At 38.5% G+C, this 19,563-nt stretch overlaps 1 protein-coding gene across 1 annotated transcript in view; it reads left to right on the top strand.

Moving 5' to 3' along the window:
* The window catches only part of slit2 (slit homolog 2 (Drosophila)), a 462,208-nt gene extending 452,169 nt beyond the window's left edge, over positions 1-10,039 (top strand). The window contains exons 35-36 of the mRNA XM_060825295.1: positions 3,088-3,299; positions 5,972-10,039. Coding sequence (XP_060681278.1) covers positions 3,088-3,299; positions 5,972-6,213 — 454 coding nt within the window. The 3' untranslated portion in view covers positions 6,214-10,039. The remainder of the gene's footprint in view (positions 1-3,087; positions 3,300-5,971) is intronic.
* The last annotated feature ends 9,524 nt before the right edge of the window (positions 10,040-19,563 follow it).

Raw genomic sequence — 19,563 nt, 5'->3', positions numbered from 1 at the left:
TGCAGCATCAGGAATGAGGCTGGGAGCCTCAGGGGTGGAGAGAAAAATGCGAGGGGGGTGGAGCTGGGGGGGGCGGAGTTAGCTGGGAGTGCAATACGTGGAAGGAGGTCTGGTAAAGGTGATTGGTCAGAGGAGAGTGTGGAGCAGATAGGTGGGAAGGAAGATGGACAGGTGGGATGGGACATGAGGATGGTGCGAAGCTGGAAGGCTGGAACTGTGGTAAGGTGGGGGGAGGGGAAATGAGGAAACTGGTCCCAAGGCAGAAGATGAGGCGTTCTTCCTCCAGGCATCAGGTGGTAAGGGAGTGGCGATGGAGGAGGCCCAGGATTTGCATGTCATCAGCAGAGTTGAAGTGTTCAGCCACAGGGTGGTTGGGTTGATTGTCCCGGAGATGTTGTGATTAAATTTGCCCAATTTAGATGCAGATTAAGATTACCTATAATCATCAAAGTTCCTTTATTGCAAGCATCTTTAATTTCCCAGTTAATGCTATTTCCAACATCACCCCTACAATTTGTGGCTCTATACACAGCCAACACTAATATTTTTTGCACCTTGGTAATTCTCAGCTCTTTAACCAGCAATGCAACTCCACAGGCTTTTAGTTTTTGTCTGTCTGTCCTAAATTCTAGATAGTCTTGGATATTATGTTTTCATCCTTGATCACCCTGCAGTTATGTCTCCGCAATCTCAAATTATTACCTGTTTTCATCTATTTGCACAATCAATCCATTGTCTTTTTTAACATTACTTGTTCTGTTTCCATTATTTTTCACTGTAAGCCTGTTTGATACCGTCCCTTCATTTCTCTGCCTATCGCTTGTTTAATTCCTCTTTTTTTTTGTTTTTGTCCTTGATTTCCTTTTGTAAGATTTCTTACATAGCTTTCCACTCCCCTGCTTTTTTAGCTTCAGCCTCCCCAACCACTCTATCAAACACCGGCCCAGATATAACTCATCCACTTTGTTTTGATCCCACCTCCCCTCAGAACCACTCTTGGTGCTTCAGAAATCTGAAATCCACCATCTCTCCAGCCGCATGGTCTTTTGATATATCCTGCTATTTCTACTCTGACTAGTATATAGCACTGGTAGTAATCCTGGAATCACTACCTTTGAGGTCCTACTTTTCAACTTACTTCCTAATTCTTATATATTCTGCTTTTAGGACATCATCCCTTTCCTTTACCAAAGTTGTTTGTCCTGATGTCTACCACAGCCATTAGTTCCAGTGTCCTGTGGCCACTTTGAGAGATTATTGACCCTAGCATCAGGGAGGCAAGATACCATCATGAGTCTTGTGTGCAGCCACAGAAACACCGGTCTGTTCCTCTTACAATTGAATATCCTTGAACTATTGCATTCCCACATTTTTACTCTTTCCCTGTACAGTAAAGCCAACCATGTTTCAACAAATTAAGTTGTTGATGGTTTCCCCTGAGAGGCCATTCCCCTTAGCAGTGTCCAAAGTGGTTTATCAGTTTTGCAGGGGAATAGCCATTGGAAACTTTTAACTTCCTGCCTGGTCCTCTTCTTTTTTTCTGGTGGCTACCCATTCCCTTCAGGCCTGTGACGTCTCAGCCTGCAGTGTGACCACCTTTCTGCGTGTTAGCCACTATGCAGGTGCTCCACAGTATTGTCAGCTGCCTCTTGTGATCCAAAACTTGGGTTTCCAAAAGATGCAGCTGAAGGCATTTCTTGCACAAGGGCTGACCCTGGGTGCTAGAAATGGAGCCACCTTTCCACAAATAGCAGGAAGAGCATTCCACAGCTTTGACCTCTCATGCCATAACTTAGCCTTTAAACTAAACCTTTTTGAAAGATGTTTAATATCAAATAGTATCAATTATTCAAGGCCCTTTAAGCCTTTTCTGCATCAAATTCCGACTATGCTCAATTTCCCAGAAACACATATCTGGCTGTGTCTCACTCAGAATGTGTTGTCCTCAGCTATTGTGCAAAACGTATTTATCAAAAAATTATGATGCTTAGGTATTTTTCATCCTTTAATGGCCATCTGTATGAAATAAGCAAATTATTCTTCAGAGAAAAATATTTCAACTGAGTCATTTTAGTTTCAACATGATAGCAGCCATATAAATAGTGTAATTCTGATATTTAAATTTTGGAGGTTTTGATCTGGAATGGAGCTAAATTTGTTTGAATAATATGGTTGGTTTTGGCTAGAAAGATTTATGTGAGTGCTATTAATTGAACACTCATTGTTTGAAATGCAGCGGTGTTAACAATGACATTTCTCCGTTAAGAATAATTATTATACTTTCACAACAATTGTTGTTAATGAATAGAGAGCTTCAGTGTAATTTTACAGCATCCAGGACTCAATGAGAATTTAAAAAATATTTCATTGAGAAAAGTCTCCTTACTGCTAAAGTTCTACCTACCAATGTGGGTGTTCTGTGATCAAATGTGGCTTTTGCTGTTCTTCTGTCAGTCACTACCAACAGGTAAACAGAAGACAACTTCTGATTTATGTGGAAAAGTATCTCACCTGGAGGTTTAATTTCCTGTGACATGTTCCTTCTTTATTTTGTAAAATTGCTCAATGCATAATTCAGTTGGAATAATGGGCACTGATAAAATAGCCCATGCATTTTTCAAAGAAATTGAAGTCCCAAGAGCTTCAGCAACTGGCCTGACCAGCACTGAGAACTTGGTATTGCAGGATTGTGGTAAGGATTCATGCGATACAACTGTGACCCAGTATATTGACTCCACTCTGGACCATTTCACACAGGTGAACAGATGAAAAGGAATGGAACTGAAAAGAAAAACGCTGGCCTGAATTTGTTGATTCCTAATGACGGTCTTCAGTTCAAGTTTTACAACTGTCAGTTACTCAAATTTATCTGCTTAAGTTATATCATTTCGTAATGTGCCCAGAATGGACTATTGTATGGAAGTGAGGTTTTCAATCAGGCCAACTGATATTGCTTATCCACTCGCTGAGTAGCAGAAAGTTGCAATCTGAAAAATGGCCTGAAGAGAGAAAATTTAACAGTAACTATAAGATAAAAGCACTGATTTCATTTGTTAATTATTTAATGGCATTTCAATTTTTTTTCAGGTGTGTACATGGTATTTGTGTGCCCATCAATGCCTTCTCGTACAGCTGTAAATGTCAGATGGGTTTCAAAGGTGTACTGTGTGATGAAGAAGAGGAGCTTTTTAATCCCTGTCAGAACATCAGGTGTAAACATGGCAAATGTAGGCTTTCAGCTGTTAGCAGACCTTATTGTGAATGTAATAGTGGATACACTGGAGAGAACTGTGACAAAGGTATGGGCAGCTCATTTTAAGTAAGGTTCTGAAAATAGGTTTGACAATTTTTATCAATCATAGTGTACTTTCCGAAATGTAGTGAGTTTAATCCAAAATTAATTTTGGAATGCACGTTAGCTTGCTTTATGTGTGTTGCTAAGATTGTGAATGAAACCATTGCAGGAATTAATCACTTTCTTTGCTTTTGTACTTTTTGTGTCTTATTTCTTTCCTCGAGAAAAATGCCTACATTGTATGTTATGCAAAATAAAGCAATTTGCGGAACATCAATACAGAATTATACACTTCTTCAAAAATGATGACAAGCCTGTGACATAAATGTTTCTCATCATTCACTGTATCCCACACCCCACAAGTTGAAGTCTGTTGGTTCTTTCAGAAGTAACTGTTCTTTTCTGTGTGGGAAAGAATGTCTATGAAGTATGTTTTCTTTCTTCCTTTTAGAATAAACACAGATCTCTCTGTATACCTCTAAATGAATTGTGCTGAATGCTGACAATGGCATGATTGTATCCTAGATTGCACTTTCAACTACTAATGCTTATATTTCCATATGCCTCAGTTTAATTCATTTTCGTATAATAAGCTTTCATTAAATGAATTCAAAATCCTTCAATTAAGTAGGTTTAATTTATCAGCTTTGACCTCACTGCTGTTTATCTCACTTTAACATTTCTATATCTTCCTGGAATGAGCAGCAAAATCCAATGATTCTGCACTTAACCCTAGTACAAACTCTACCTCTGAGCTCTCAGCTTCAACTGACCAATCACAGCACCTCTTGCAGGTGAGACAAACGGGAAAAGGGTGAATAATTTCTTTTTCTCTTTTCCTGCTAGTTATCCTTATCTAAAAAAACTTTCATCTTTCTTATTCACTTGTTTAAATCCAATAAAATTCTCTTCTTCTCCATGATCCTGACTCAAACTTTTCCCAGTTCTTTTAGCTTGTGCAGTGTGATTTTCTTACTGTTGTTTTGAGTGTTAAAGCATGCAGTCAGTAATAGTTTATTCCCATGTCTTGCTGGTTTATGTTTCTGCACTAGATGACTGAAGACACAGTCAATACATAAATAAGTGTGCAGCTTGGTACAAAAATCAATTTTTTTGTACCCATAAAAATTTATGGAAAAATTAAAGTGCAAAGGGAGCTTGTGCTCATCATTCTTGACATAAATATGAAACTGCAGATTTCTTTTGTCATAAAGCACTATGTTTTCAGTCTCTAGTTATAATGGTATTTACTACTGTATTAGTCCATCTAAAATATATTTGATTGAAGTGCAATCCTAAGTACCAAAATACAAATATAGATATTAAAAGAGCATTCTGCAAGAGGCAACAGTACTACCTGGTTTCATTCCACAAATGATGAAGAGATTAAATCTCAAAATTATGAAGCTTTTCCTCACAAGTGGGAGAAACTAGGTATAAATTCAGTCTCGGTGACTAACATATTTCTACAAGTGTAAAGATACCTTTGTTTACAGGTTTATTGTCTTTTTAAAGAATTATTTAAAGTATCAAGTGAATTGAATTGTCTGAAGGTCTGACATCTGTGATAGTGGGGACCTCAGGAGGAAGCCAAGACTTGACCATCCACTGCACACTTCTCGTGGAAGATGGTTGCCAATGCCTTGTCTTTTACACTGATAGTCTGGGTTAGCGCATTATTAAGAATGGAATCATTTGAGAAGCCTCCTCCTTCAGTTAGTTGTTTACGTGTCTAACATAATTCCTGGCAATATGTGGCAGGATCACAGAATATTAATCTGATCCTTGTATTGTGAGATCTCTTAGCTATATCTGCAGTATGTTGCTTCTTCTGTTTAACATGGTTGTGATCCTGTCTTGCATTTTTACCATGCTAACACCAAATCTGGTGCTGCTCCCAATGAACTCTCCTACATTGTTTGTGCCAGGGTTAATCCCTTGGCTTGATAATCATGGTATAGTGAAGGATTTGTCAGACCATAAGATTGCAAATTGTGATTTAGTACAACTCTCTGTGGCTGATAACCCACAACACGCCCGAATTTGGCGTGGTTAAATCAGTCCTGAATCTATTCCATTTGGCACAGTAGTAGAGCCCACACAACAGGATGGACAGTATCCTCAGTGTGAAGAGGAGACTCCATCTTCATATGGACTGTATACTGCTCAGTCCTACCGATCCTGTCATGGGAAGATACGTCTTTTGCCAGATAACACTGGTAAAGTAGATTCCTTCATCTTTCTGGTTCCCTCTTCACCGAGACTGGCACAGTAGGTAAGGAACAAAAACAGAAATTGCCAGCAAAGCTCAATAGGTCAGGCAGCATCTGTGAACAGAAATTAGAGTTAAAATTGTGGGTTGAGTCACCCCCTCCTCAGGGTTAACTTTGATTTCTTTCTGCAGATGCTGCCTGACCTAATGAGCTTTTCCAGCAATTTTTTGTTTGTGTTTCTGATTAGCAGCATCTGCAGTTCTTTTGGTTTTTTACAGTATGCAAGGAGACAGGTTTCTTTCCCTAAAGGATATTAGTGGACCTGATGGATTCTTACAACGATCTTCATGGTCACTAGTTTTTAATTGCGGATGCACCGCCCAAAAAGCTAAGCATCCGATGAGGAAGGTGTCATTGCTAGAAGCAAACCAGAAGTAATGATTCTTCTTTATCTCACTTACAGAGATTTCCTGTAGAGGGGAACGAATCCGAGATTACTACCAGAAGCAGCAAGGTTATGCCGCTTGCCAAACAACCAAAAAGGTCTCGCGGTTAGAGTGCAGAGGTGGATGTGACAACGGGCAGTGCTGTGGTCCTCTGAGAAGCAAGCGACGGAAATACAGTTTTGAATGCACTGATGGCTCTTCATTTGTGGAGGAGGTGGAAAAAGTCGTGAAATGCGGCTGCTCGCGATGTTCTTTGTAAAAGCTTCAAACGCTTGCCCTTTTTCAAAACAATGTGCACCTGGTGACTGTGTGGGACGTATTTTTGCTTCCATGGTGGAGATATTTGAATTATATTGTAAAATACAGAACAGACTTATTTTTATTATCAGAAAATGACTATTTTCTTCATTTTCAAAAATGTTTCAAGTCTTTTTGACTGAAAGTTGTTGCAACACGCATAAAATGTTTGTCAGAAGCCAAACCATTTTGGACTGGATTTTGACTTTTCCTGACTTGGCAAAAGGAAGTTTTCAATATTTTGACATCCAGTGGACAGTAGAAGTGAAGTCCAAAGGAGGAATGTGCCACCATAAGTGAGTGATGTCTATTTGAAGAAGATGACAAGTTGCAAGTCACATCAGTTCATCTTCAACACAGAGACACAGATGTAACTGTGCTGTAAGGTCATGAGTCAAGAATGTGTAACGATGAAGAAGCCCAGAACTTCTGCTGCCATTTCACATCTTGAATATGTGGACAGTTATTTTTTTCTCCCCAGTATAATGTGTACATTAGCATATTCGAGCTTACAAAGTGTTTTAGCAAGCCTTGTTTCCAGTATTAATTCTTTGTAATATAATTATAAATGGGGACTATACAACCAATAGAGAATTGATGTATGGATTACTTAGTTGGATAAAGTTTTGTGGTTTTCTTTTGAAATGAGTTTACGCAGTATTCAAGATATCATTACGAAGTATTTATTGTATCAAAAAACTTGTACCTAACTTTGCTAGATCTTCTCTTTCACTCCATTTTTGAATCTTTAATATATATTAATTTATATTTCGTCCTCATATTTTTGTATGTTAAAAACATTAAAAAAAGATTGCAGTTTTTTTATTTTTATTTTGGGGGGAGATAGACTAACTAACAATCTAGCATGTCCTCTCGGGGTGAATTGTCTTGTTATCTTTTTGATCAGCTGTGTCTCCCGTAATCTTGACCAATGACATTGCTTTGGTTTACAAAGCCTGGGAAATAACCTCAGCCTAACAGTGTCAGATGTAACAAGCCAGTGTATATTTTGTGAATTCTGCTGAATTTGAACCTACCTTGACAAACTAGAGTTCTTTTTGTTATAGAAGTGATTTTTATTTTCAACCTCCACCTCCCCTTTATCCCTGTCCCCTGAAATTTAGTAAAGGTAAATTAAAACACGTGCTGTTTTCTGGCAGATGAACAAGTTTTTACATATCAGAATATTGTTTGGAGTTCCTCAATTTCCTAACTGACTGTAAATTCAGAATTGTCTCCTTTTCTTGACTATTGGAATTACATGTCAGCCCTTTGTTCTCCTACAGTAACTTGTTGCTGCTAAACCACAGATTTAGAGTTGATAAATTTAAGTAGCTGGGCTGTGCTCTTTACAAATTAAAGAATGGGAATGCCTGTGTAAATACAATTCGGTTTCCTTTGTTTTTTTTTCTGAAACTGGTTACTGTACATGTTGACTGATATCAGTGATGCTACTGATGTTTGTAAATTAAATCAAATATTAACTTCAGTCAGCTGTACTCTTGCATTTATTGATTGGTTGTGTAAAAACTAAAGACGAAACCCACTTTTTGCCTCATTCCATCCTTGCTTTTAACAACTCAAAGGGAAAAGTATAAATGCACTAATCTCTGAGCCTCTAATCGCTGTTTTAGATTGGGCAAGGTTTAATTATTCTGGATGGTTGCCTGAAACTGGAGTCCTCATTCAATTATTTAAAGTTACTACACCACTCTTCAGCCCTGTAATAATAATTTGAACTGTTATCACAATGCATAAAGCCTGCCCAGGAACTCTTGGCACCAACAATAGCATTATAAGGTGCGCCAGTGTTATTTAGAGAGATGTTTGTTCAAGTCAGACAAGCTTCTAGCTAGATTTTCTAGGCTGCCCCTGGAATTATAGGCCTCATATTTAATTTTATTGGCTCCTGGAGCTCTGTGGATGCGGGCTTGGGAAGTGACATTTTGGGAAGCACAAGTCTAACTCAGTAATCTGTGTGCAGTGTGGTCTACTGGTCAGAATGTGGGAGTAGGCAGATCGCAGAAGTCCACAGCATTGACAGGAGAGGGTGAAAGAGAGGAGGGCACGGGAGGCATATGTCACATGAGTCTTTCACAGTTAGAGACCCTAACTCTACTTAAGAAAAACATTGATCTTAGCACCTCTGCTTCACTAGAGAGGCTTTTACGTAGATAAGCCACCTTTTGCAGCACTAATATGAAAGTGTACCATTCTTGGTAATGGGTAGAAAGGTTACTGCAGCTCTCAACGACCACACCACAGAGTCATTCCACTCTACAGCAAGTGGTATCATCTATTTTCAGTTGAATGTTGTATCATATGCCCTCCTCATTAAATGGCACAAATTTATCAGGTTCTCCATGGCAGCAGCAAAACAAGGAAGAAGCTTTGAACCTTGCCCTAATTGAAGGCTGTCGACAAATTCGCCACATAATTGGTTGTGGGCATGTAGCTTTTGCATGCTTCATCCAAAGAACACATCTTTTTCACAACTAGTATACAAGTACTGACAGTGCTTCAGGCAGAACTGTGCTCCATTTCCTTCCAAAAGTCATGATGCTCCAATCCTTATCCATTGTATTGTATGTCCTCTCTTCTACCCAGATTATCAGGTGTCAGGCTGTCTGTTTGAGGGTGAGAGAAATCTTGAATGCATAGACCATGACACTTCTCAGGATCCTGAATACAGAGACTGATAAGTATATGGATAGTTGCACCTCTTCCAGAGTTCTAATCAAACAGACAGTTGGCAAACTGAAACAAAGGATTCATTTCCTGGATAGGTCTAGAGTCATCTGACAGCTCCCAAGTCCAATGTGGAAAGCTGTGTGCTATCTAATTTTACCTTTGCAAAACCAACAAGTACTTGAGGACAAAGTGGAGGCACAACAGCACAAGGGTTACAAGGAAGCTGAGAATGAGCAAGACTAAACATGCCAGTAGCCTGAGATCTTTCGGGCAAAAAAAAGTTTTGTTGAAGTAGCCACCACCTGATACTCAGTGCACTCTGGTTCTGATACCTGAACTGTTGACTCTGCTGCTCTTCGGATACTGACCTGCTGTGCTTTTCCAGTGCCACACTTCTTGACTTCGACTGTCTGGCATCTGCAGTCCTCAGTTTCTCCTAAACACCAACTGCCCTTCTATCATACCCCAGTCCTTACACCCACCAGATGAATGCATTCAGATTATAACCACCTAGAGTGCTGGGTAGCAGTAAACATGTTATAATGCTAATGCAGCAAAACTCTATAATGATAAAGAGGTTCATAATGATTCACTTATGCATTGGATAAAGTGAAATTTAAGAATTAATAATCACAATTGTATAAGCACTCAGCCAACTTTCAATGCTTGTTTACCTTTTCTAGTGCTTAGACAAGGTACTTTCCTAATACCTACAACATGGGAATAAAAGTCTGATGAACTTCTATTGAGAACATTTGACATGGCTAGCGCATGTGATCTTTACTAATTCTAACCATGAAATAATCTGCTCAGACTGCAGTGCTTCATCTACTGGCACAGTCTGACCCAGTTGGCTAATTGACATTAACATAGGCACTGCATGTAAGGGCAGCAGGTGAAAACAGACATGTTGTTGTACTTGCAAAGGGACACACTTTAATCCCTACCACCTCAACAAGATTTGATATATTAGTCCCATGATTTGTCAGTCCATCAGCAGCAACATTTGAGATTAATTGTACTATACAGAGATGCCCAGTTAATTCTATTTGTATACAATTTTATCTTCAAATAAAGAACACACATTGTTTCATGAACGTTTTGTTGTATGGTTTATCTGTTTACACTGAGAAGTAAGGCGCAAAATTATGGCAGTGTGGCTTTTGAAGATTTGCTGACAAAATAACTGATGGGATGATGAAACATCAATTAAAGCCTGCCATTTGAAAGTGATTCCACTCCTCTGTATGAATCCTACACTCTGTACCTTCATTCTGGGATCAAACTCACTGTGGTCAGCAAGCCCTCAGGTAAGATTGCTCAAATGTGGGGAACTTAATTAGCATAAATCTACCTGCTGTGAGACGTTTAAGCAGATACAGCAGTTAAATCATTGGCAGGAGAAACATTATTATCAGTGCTGACTGTAATGTTCTTTTAAGAGGTCCAGAGAAAGATAAATACTATTGATTGACTGACAAACAAGTTTATCTAGGAATGGCTCCTAAAAGCCATTATAAACTTTACATAAAGTTATTTTCATTGCTTTGTTTTGAACTCTGGATGGCTCTCCAATTCACTAACCCTTCAAACTGTATGAATAATTAGTTCTTTTTGGAATGGGATGTCATTGTCTGACTGCCTGTTGGATTATGGTCAACTGACAGTCTGTGTTTAGGAGCAATTGCCTCCAATATCTGCCCTAATAATAGGGCCTCATTATCTGGTGGACCTGGAAAGGTTTGAGAAGGGTAAGGATTAGCAGAGGCAGATAAGCAACTGTTCAAAGCAGCATCATTTTGCATGCTGATGGCAAATTTGAATAAGAAGAGTTAAAAAATGGAACACCCTGCAGAGTTGTACCTTTTAACCTTATACTGAGAATATTTCTGAGAAATCTCCCTCTCTGTGCTCCCCACTGGTGCCTTTCACTGGGTTGCTGATGTGGAAATTTGGTGGTCAATCTCTGGCTTTGCCTGCAACCTGCTATTGAGTGACAGCAGCTGCTTTAAATACAAAAGGGACATGTTAATGGGTGGCTTGCTGACAAGCTGTAGAATGGATTGTAGGACAGGATGCTAATGGTGAACATTTAACTATATTTCTTTAATTTTTATCTTCATGTTCTATATCTTGGTTTATATTTTGTATCTTTAAGATGATGCCACATAATGGCAACGTTATACAAAACTTTTCACTGTATCTGGAACAAATACATATAACAAGTGCAAGTGACAATCAATTAATCAATTAGTCAAGGATAGAATACTATTGTTGGAACATAAAGGAACCAAGAGATGTGTAAAAGTGTATTTAGGAGGAGTTGTAGAGGTATTGAACTAGTAATCCAAACCCTTACACACTATTTCTATCCAAACAATCATCTGATGCCATTCTGGAATGCTTTAATTAAACCAGCCTTCACCACATGTCCATGCAATGCATTCTATACCCTAACTACTCAGTGACTGAAAAAGATTTTTTCATACCAACATTGATTCTTTTGTTAAATCAGTGTAAATCTAGGTACCCACATTCTCAATTTTTATACAAGTGAGAACAGTTTCTCCCTATCTATTCTGCCCAGCCTGCACACGATTTTGAAAAGCTCTGTCAGATCTCCTCTTAGCCTTCTCCATAAGGAAAACAATCTCAACTTCTCCATTCTAACCTCATAACTGAAGTTTCTTAGCCCTGGAACAATGCTTTTAAATTGCTTCTGCACTCTCTCCAATGCACTCACACACTCCAGCTGAAGTCCAACAAGTGTCTTACACGCAATGTACTCAGACAAAGTGGTGCAGTCCACACAAGGTAAGCTAAATGCTTCCGGCATCCCAGGTATTGGCATTATGCATCTTCGATACCAAAACAGATTCTCGGGACGGACACCTGAAACATTTTACGTTACCAAAACAGATGAGAGTTCCTGTCATTTATTCTGCCAGTGTGCATGGATCTACACATTTTTAAGATCAGCAAGGATTTTGCAACCGTCAAAAATTGCACACCACAGCACTAATGTTACACATTTGTTCCTATTCAAACAGAATAGATTCAACAAACTGTTTCAGATAATGACCAGATATAACAACTCAAGAGGATCCATATCAAAGGCTAAATACATCTAGCAGGTTCCTGAGCTAATATATTCATTCCAATCACTTAGAGCAAAATGGGACTCTGCCGGAGCATAATTAACACAGGCAAATTAACACAGGCAAAGAATTTCAAATTCTACAAGCTTTTTATCAAAACGTGAGGCCATGTACATATGGGTCACATTAGCACAAAAAGAAACCAAGTGGTTGTTGTTTGAATCTTTATACTGGCCAGACCTTATGAAGGATATTGATCACTGAATCAGTTAGTGCACAACATGCCAATTCCATCACCTTCAACAATCGAGAGACATTTTCTCCCACAAGAGATTCCTTTTGATTCATGATGCAAGATTGTGACTGGTATTTTCTATGTCCAAGGTTATTATTATGTCCTAATGACTGACTATTTCAACAAATTTTCTTTTGCATGTCAAAACAAAGATGCCAATAATGCAACAGCTGTTGATGCATTAACAGCTACATTCAGCATGTTTGGTATACCTCCACCAGCTGCAGCCAATAACAGTATTCAGTACATGTCAACCTTTCCATGGCATGCAGGAAATGGGGGTGTTCAATGTATCTATTCTTCTCCTCATTACCCTCTGTCAAACAATCTCAAAGAATGCACTGTTAATACTGTGAACTCTATGATTATTCAAAGTTGCCCCAACTTCAGCTACTCTGTCTGTGCAAAGAAGTCAGCGTACTCAGCTGTATAGTTGTGTTTAATGTACAAGAATATCAGTAAGCACAGAACCTTAACCAAGTATCTATGTCTGCAATGTTATATCCATTCTGTAAATAGTTAATGTTATAAACAGGCTTCAGATACCTGACTCAAAAAGAGCCTTATTATCTGTGGATATGTCACATGGATTAACATGCAGTGAGCAATATACAGCATCAAACAACAGTGTTGTCACATTTGGATAGTCTGCTGTGGCATTCAGACAGATATTCTTTGAGAGGTAGGTAGAGGAGCCTGGAAAATTGACAGCAAATTAACTTTTTGCGATGAGATCTATGTCAGGCTGCTTGGGGCCTTGTTTGTGGGACGGTTCTTTTAATTTTTGCACAAGTTGCCAGATTTCAGTGAGAGGAATTTTGCAGAATTAAATGTACAGATTATGCCTTTGTCATATTCACTTCCAAGATTGATGCCAAGTGATTCCCCCAGATTTACTTTTAGTTTACTTTTTCATAGCAGCTTGATACAACTGCGTAACCTGCTGGGTCACTTCAATGGGTATTTAAGAGCTAAATACATGTATTGTGGGTCTGGACCCACATGTGGGTCAGACTCCATTAGGAAGGCAGATTTCCTTCCCTAAATGGCATTGATGAAGTAGAAAGGATTTTATCATTACTCAATGACATGATCACTATTAGTGATGCTCAACCTTTATTTCAGATTTACTCAATTCACTTAATATAAATTCTCCAGCTGCCTGGCATTTGAATTCATATCTTTGGAACACAAGGTCAGTAATATAACAACTGTTCTATCATTTCCATAATCTTCAATTTAATTAATTTGCTTCTCCTTTCAATTCTGCCCTGGTACTGTTCATTCATGTGACATTTATTCCGTAATGGGCCACAGCAACGGGATTTTCTCACTCCATTTCCAAATTTCTCTATACCTGTCGCAAGGCATGCTTTACCCAGGCACTAGGTAGGCAATGAATCTTTAGGACTCATTTTCACAGCTGCAGATGATGCTGTCTGACCCATGGACTCTAGAAACCCTTATTACACGCACAATCTTCTACTGTCAAGAATTTAATCTGGCTCCCTTATGTTTCAGACTGTCTTCAATTTGCTCTCCGGATGTACAACTCTGAATTGGATTGAAATAAGGGATATTCCCAGCAGATGTGGAAATCCAAGGCAGTCTTGTGCTCAAACATCCATATAGTACAATATGCAGTATGGGTGGCATGGGTGGCACAGTGGTTAGCACTGCTACCTTACAGCGCCAGGGACCTGGACTTGGATTCCAACCTTGGGAGACTCTCTGCATGGAGTTCTCCCGGTGTCTGCACGGGTTTCCATCATGTGCTCCAGTTTCTTCCCACAGTCCAAAGATATGCCAGTTAGGTGAGTAGGTCATGCCAAACTGTCCATAGTGTCCAGGGATATGTAGTTTAAGTGATTAACCATGGGATATGCAGGGTTATAGGGAAAGGGTATGGATCCAGGTCCAATGCTCTCCAGAGGTCAGTGTGGACTTGATGGGTCAAATGGCCTGCTTTCACACTTTGGGAATGTATAATAGAGTATGCAGTTTGCCCAATCACCACTAGTCTTTTTTAGTTAATCTGTTTATTACCATACTGAATTAAAGTACCCTGCTTCTGTTGAAAAAAATTCAAATGGTTATTTATTCACTCAACAACAAAAGAAATATTTCTCACCAAACACCCAGTGGCATGCATGTGATTGGAAACTTGCACACTTTTTGAAAAGCTTTTAAATATCTTGGCTCATAGCCATTGGTCCTTGTCTTATTTATCTCTAGTTTTATTAGTAACTAATTACCTTTTAGTCTGTTTTAAGCATTTGTTCTCTTCTGTACAGATTGGGTTTAATGAATATGTGTTGAGCCTGTAAGGTAAACTCTAATACAATAAAGACCTCAGCAGTCATTTTCTAGTATTCAGCTGGAACCTTTATAGCTCAGAGCATGCCACTCTTAGGCCTTGCATGATGCAGTCTGTTAATACACATTTACAAGTAATTCACAAATTGAGCCTGGGATAATTTGATAATCTGAACAATTCATAATAGACTTGCACTAAATGCTGAAGTATGGAACAAAATTATAAATACTTTGTGTTAGTTTACCTAAACTGCCATAAATGTTAAAGTCAAAAACAAACTCTGTCTTACCCCAGCTCTGCACTGAAATCCTTCATTTATCAAATTCTGAATTTCTAATTTTGTTCATGATCCACTCAGTGGTCACACTTTAAAATGTGATATCGTGTTGGGTAGTGGAATGCATTTGTTTTAGACGCAGTGTTTATAATCCTGGGAAAATATAATTGATAGTTAAAAACAATACTTCATAACCTTTCAGTCACAAAGTTGTGTCAGTAATGTGACCTTTACTAGTCCAAAAGAATGATCCAAGTGCAATAGCAAATACCACTTAATACTGAATGTCCAGGCTCTGCAATGAATCTACATGGATTATGAACTAAGCTGGTACTGAAAGAAAATCATTACAGGGTAATTCTGTCAGTATGAGTTGTGGTCAGGTCTGGTCTGGCAAGTCAGAATGTGAACAAATCATCTCTTATTCATCCACATGTTAGAATTTTATTGTAGAAAGCTACAAGTAAATCTTGTGGTGATCAGTCAAACATCTATTCCAAAATCGTGTTTACTATCAAAGGCTATTAAATGACTGATCAATCTCTTTTTGATAACAAATAGGAATAACAAAATGCTGAGGTATGATAAATTCAAGATGCAGACAGTTTATAAACTGAAATACATTACTTGGATAGAGGTGATTGTTTGGAAATTAGATACATATCATCATAGCTCAGGTAGAATGGAAGCAATGCCTATCTTGTGCAAATATGGCCAGAAGAAATGCTTCAGTTATATTTACTTAAACCAAGAGAAAGTATAAACAAAAGTGCTTTTGAATTCTCCTTTTGTTTGATGAATAAGAGTAAAAGATAGAGCATGTCTGTCACCATAATTAAAATGATTGGATATTAGGTTTAGACAAGACATCCCATCCATTAATTAATACTGTAACAGAGCACTCATCATATTATTGCAGAATTCTGTAAAACTGTCGTGAAGTGCAGTTTGATCTATTTAAAAATATTTGTTTTCATCTCTTTTTGACAGGTAATTTGGCCAAATACAAATGTCAATATAGCTTGGCTATGTCTATCAAAAAAAAGGCAATTTGTTAACTACGTGAGAGGCTAGCTTTCACAGTTAAGTCATCAAGGTTTGTGTACCAGCTTTAATAAATAACCCATTCTCTTTTTTGATCTACAGTGCAAGCCAATGTATGTGTGACAGAGATTATGAGCGTGCTTCATTTGGGCTAATTTACAGCTCTTCAGGGAAACAAAGAACAAATGCACTTTCTGCAGAAGACATGTGTCTGATCTGTCTGTGCTAGTTAACTGCCATCTACAGATTTTTGAAACAACCATTAGCATCCATTGGTTCTGAATATTAGTGCAGTTAATAAAGATCCCAACAATCAAAGCTGTGTAATCATACATCCCCTTTAATCCAAAAATATTGGAAAAGTAATAGAGAGTTCATAGTCCTCAGTATTGAGAGTCCATTAAAAAAACCCAACAAATTGGATGAGCATATATTATGAGTTTTCAAAACCAAAAGTTTGCTGAATAATTTCTGTTCCTCCACCATTAATTATAACTGAGCTGAAAATATTGCAACCTCATCATGTAATTTTCCACTGGTGCTCTTCGTTGCAAAATCATATTGAGGCAAGACATTCTTGAAACCGGTGAATATAATTTTTTTATGAACTGTGTGCACAATCACACAAAGTTAGATAAAAGAGAACATTCCTGGAATCTTGTTGGTTCTAAACATGTCTGGAAATGAGCCAATGACCCTTTTGATGCATCCCATTCATTAACATACTAGGGCTTTACCATTCTCCCACTGCAGCACGCCATGAAATTGCTGAATTCATTTGGCTAACAAAAATTTATCTTGCTGCTGCCATTTAATGCTGCAAATGTCTGTCACCGAGCCCTCCTAATGTGATTTACGATCCTAGCATGCCCTTCAACCTTGAAAGCACAGAAAGTTAACAATGAAACTATGGAACCTAAGACCCACAGTAATAATTATTATTAGAAGTTATTAAGAAGTTATCACCTAACTAGGTAGTATGTTTGTCCCAGTCTTACCATCCACACTCATATAACAGAAGGCCATAACTTTCGGAGCATTGCATTGACATTCAAAAGTGTAATTTTGATAACTTTATTTTAGGTAATAATCCTCACCTTGAAATTTCACATCATTGTAAATATGTCTATCACATTCAACCAAAAGTCAGAATTCCCACAACACCAGGTTATAGTCCGACAGGTTTATTTGAAATCACCTCCACATCATGGCATTCAATCAGGGTAAGTATGTTTAATTATTAACAAATGGATCGAGAAATGACTTTATTTCATTCCACTGCCTCAAAATGGTCTTTACCCAAATTTCCTACCCCACAACATACTCAAAGTTTCAGCATCTTAATAGCCATATATTATTGTGTGTCACTACAGCTTTGAAGTTCCTGGTTTTTATATTGTAACAGACTAAGAGAAGTCACATGAGAATCACAAGATGTAATGCTGACAAGATCATCTACGACAAGCAGTCATCAGGAGATATAGGACTTGCAGGAACTTTGACTGGTATTTATCAACACTGGGGACAAAGGTTTGGATTTTTTTGTATTTTTGGCTTTGGGCCAATAGAGACTTGCTTGTGAGACAACACAGAATTTTGATGACTCTTCCCAAGCTAATCAAAATAGTACCTTTGCCAGAATGGGTATGGCATTCTCTATGTGCAGAGTCTAAATATAATGAAGAAGAAGAAAGAAGATTAAAGAAAGAGTAAGACCTTTCTCACAGAGAGCATTGAGGGGCTGAGCTTTTGGGAGTGTATATCGGACAATATTTGCCATGAAATGTTAATGTACATAGAGTCATAGAGTCATAGAGATGTACAGCATGGAAACAGACCCTCCGGTCCAACCCGTCCATGCCGACCAGATATCCCAACCCAATCTAGTCCCACCTGCCAGCACCCAGCCCATATCCCTCCAACCCCTTCCTATTCATATACCCATCCAAATGCCTCTTAAATGTTGCAATTGTACCAGACTCCACCACATCCTCTGGCAGCTTATTCCATACACGTACCACCCTCTGCGTGAAAAAGTTGCCCCTTAGGTCTCTTTTATATCTTTCCCTTCTCACCCTAAATCTATGCCCTCTAGTTCTGGACTCCCCGACCCCAGGGAAAAGACTTTGTCTATTTATCCTATCCATGCTCCTCATAATTTAGTAAATCTCTATTAGGTCACCTCTCAGCCTCCGATGCTCCAGGGAAAACAGCCCCAGCCTGTTCAGCCTCTCCCTATAGCTCAAATTCTCCAACCCTGGCAACATCCTTGTAAATCTTTTCTGAACCCTTTCAAGTTTCACAACATCTTTCCGATAGGAAGGAGACCAGAATTGCATGCAATATTCCAACAGTGGCCTAACCAATGTCCTGTACAGCCGCAACATGACCTCCCAACTCCTGTATTCAATACTCTGACCAATAAAGGAAAGAATACCAAACGCCTTTTTCACTATCCTATCTACCTGCGACTCCACTTTCAAGGAGCTATGAACCTGCACTCCAAGATCTCTTTGTTCAGCAACACTCCCTAGGACCTTACCATTAAGTGTATATGTCCTGCTAAGATTTGCTTTCCCAAAATGCAGCAGCTCGCATTTATCTGAATTAAACTCCATTGTTGATATAACCTGTATTTATAAGTGCAGTGAGATGCTGTACTGAATGAAAATAATCTGAATTACACTTTACGTATTATCAAATTTGAACTGATTTCTAATGTATCTTTATAATTTTTCTGAACTCAGCATGTTCTTCAAAATCCAAAACAAAAATAGAAGAAAGATGATGCAAAAGGAAATTTTAAAAAATGTTCAGGCAGCATTTAAGGAGAATAGATACTATAAGCTAGGTCATTCCAGCCCAAATAATTATACAACAAATGGGGATCTTAGTGAAGTACTGATACAGCTTCATTTTAGGGACAATAGACAAAATATTCTTTTTTTGAGACAGTATGGTGGCACATCTAAACGTGGGAGGAATTTCTGCTCTGGAGAGGTACAGATTTTCGCAGAATCTGTGAAATTATTACAGCACAAAGGAAGCCATTGCACTGGCTGCACTGGCTTTCTGAATAGCTTCACAATTTAGTTTCATTCTCTGTCCTTACATATTGTTTCTACTTAAATAATCGGTTCGTGCCCTCTTGAATGCCTAGATTGTTCTTGCATTCACCATACTCCCAGGCACCACTCATTGTATGAAAGCATTATTTCACACCTTGCGTTTGCTTTTTCTGCAAATCACTTCCAATCTCGGTGCTCTCATTCTTGATCATGTTACAAGCAGGAACAGTATCCTTCCATCTATCAAACTGTCTCATGTTTGGAAAACATCTAGCAGATTTCCTTTTGGCTTTCTCCGCTCCAAAGAGAAAAATTCCGAACAATTTATACTTGTAACTGAAGCCTGTCATTCCTGGAAGCCTTCTTGTAAACCGCTTTGCTCTCTCCATTGTATTTATATGTTTCCTAAAGTATGGCACCCACAACTATACATAATACTCCAGGTGAGGTCTAATAAGTATAGTATACAAGTTCAGCATGGTCTTCTTGGGCGTGTACTCTATGGCCCTATTAATATAGCCG

Source organism: Hemiscyllium ocellatum, chromosome 1 (genome assembly GCF_020745735.1).
Source record: "Hemiscyllium ocellatum isolate sHemOce1 chromosome 1, sHemOce1.pat.X.cur, whole genome shotgun sequence".
In the NCBI taxonomy this organism is placed as follows: domain Eukaryota; kingdom Metazoa; phylum Chordata; class Chondrichthyes; order Orectolobiformes; family Hemiscylliidae; genus Hemiscyllium; species Hemiscyllium ocellatum.
Note: the sequence above shows the minus strand (reverse complement) of the source record. Positions and strands in the feature narration are given on the sequence as shown.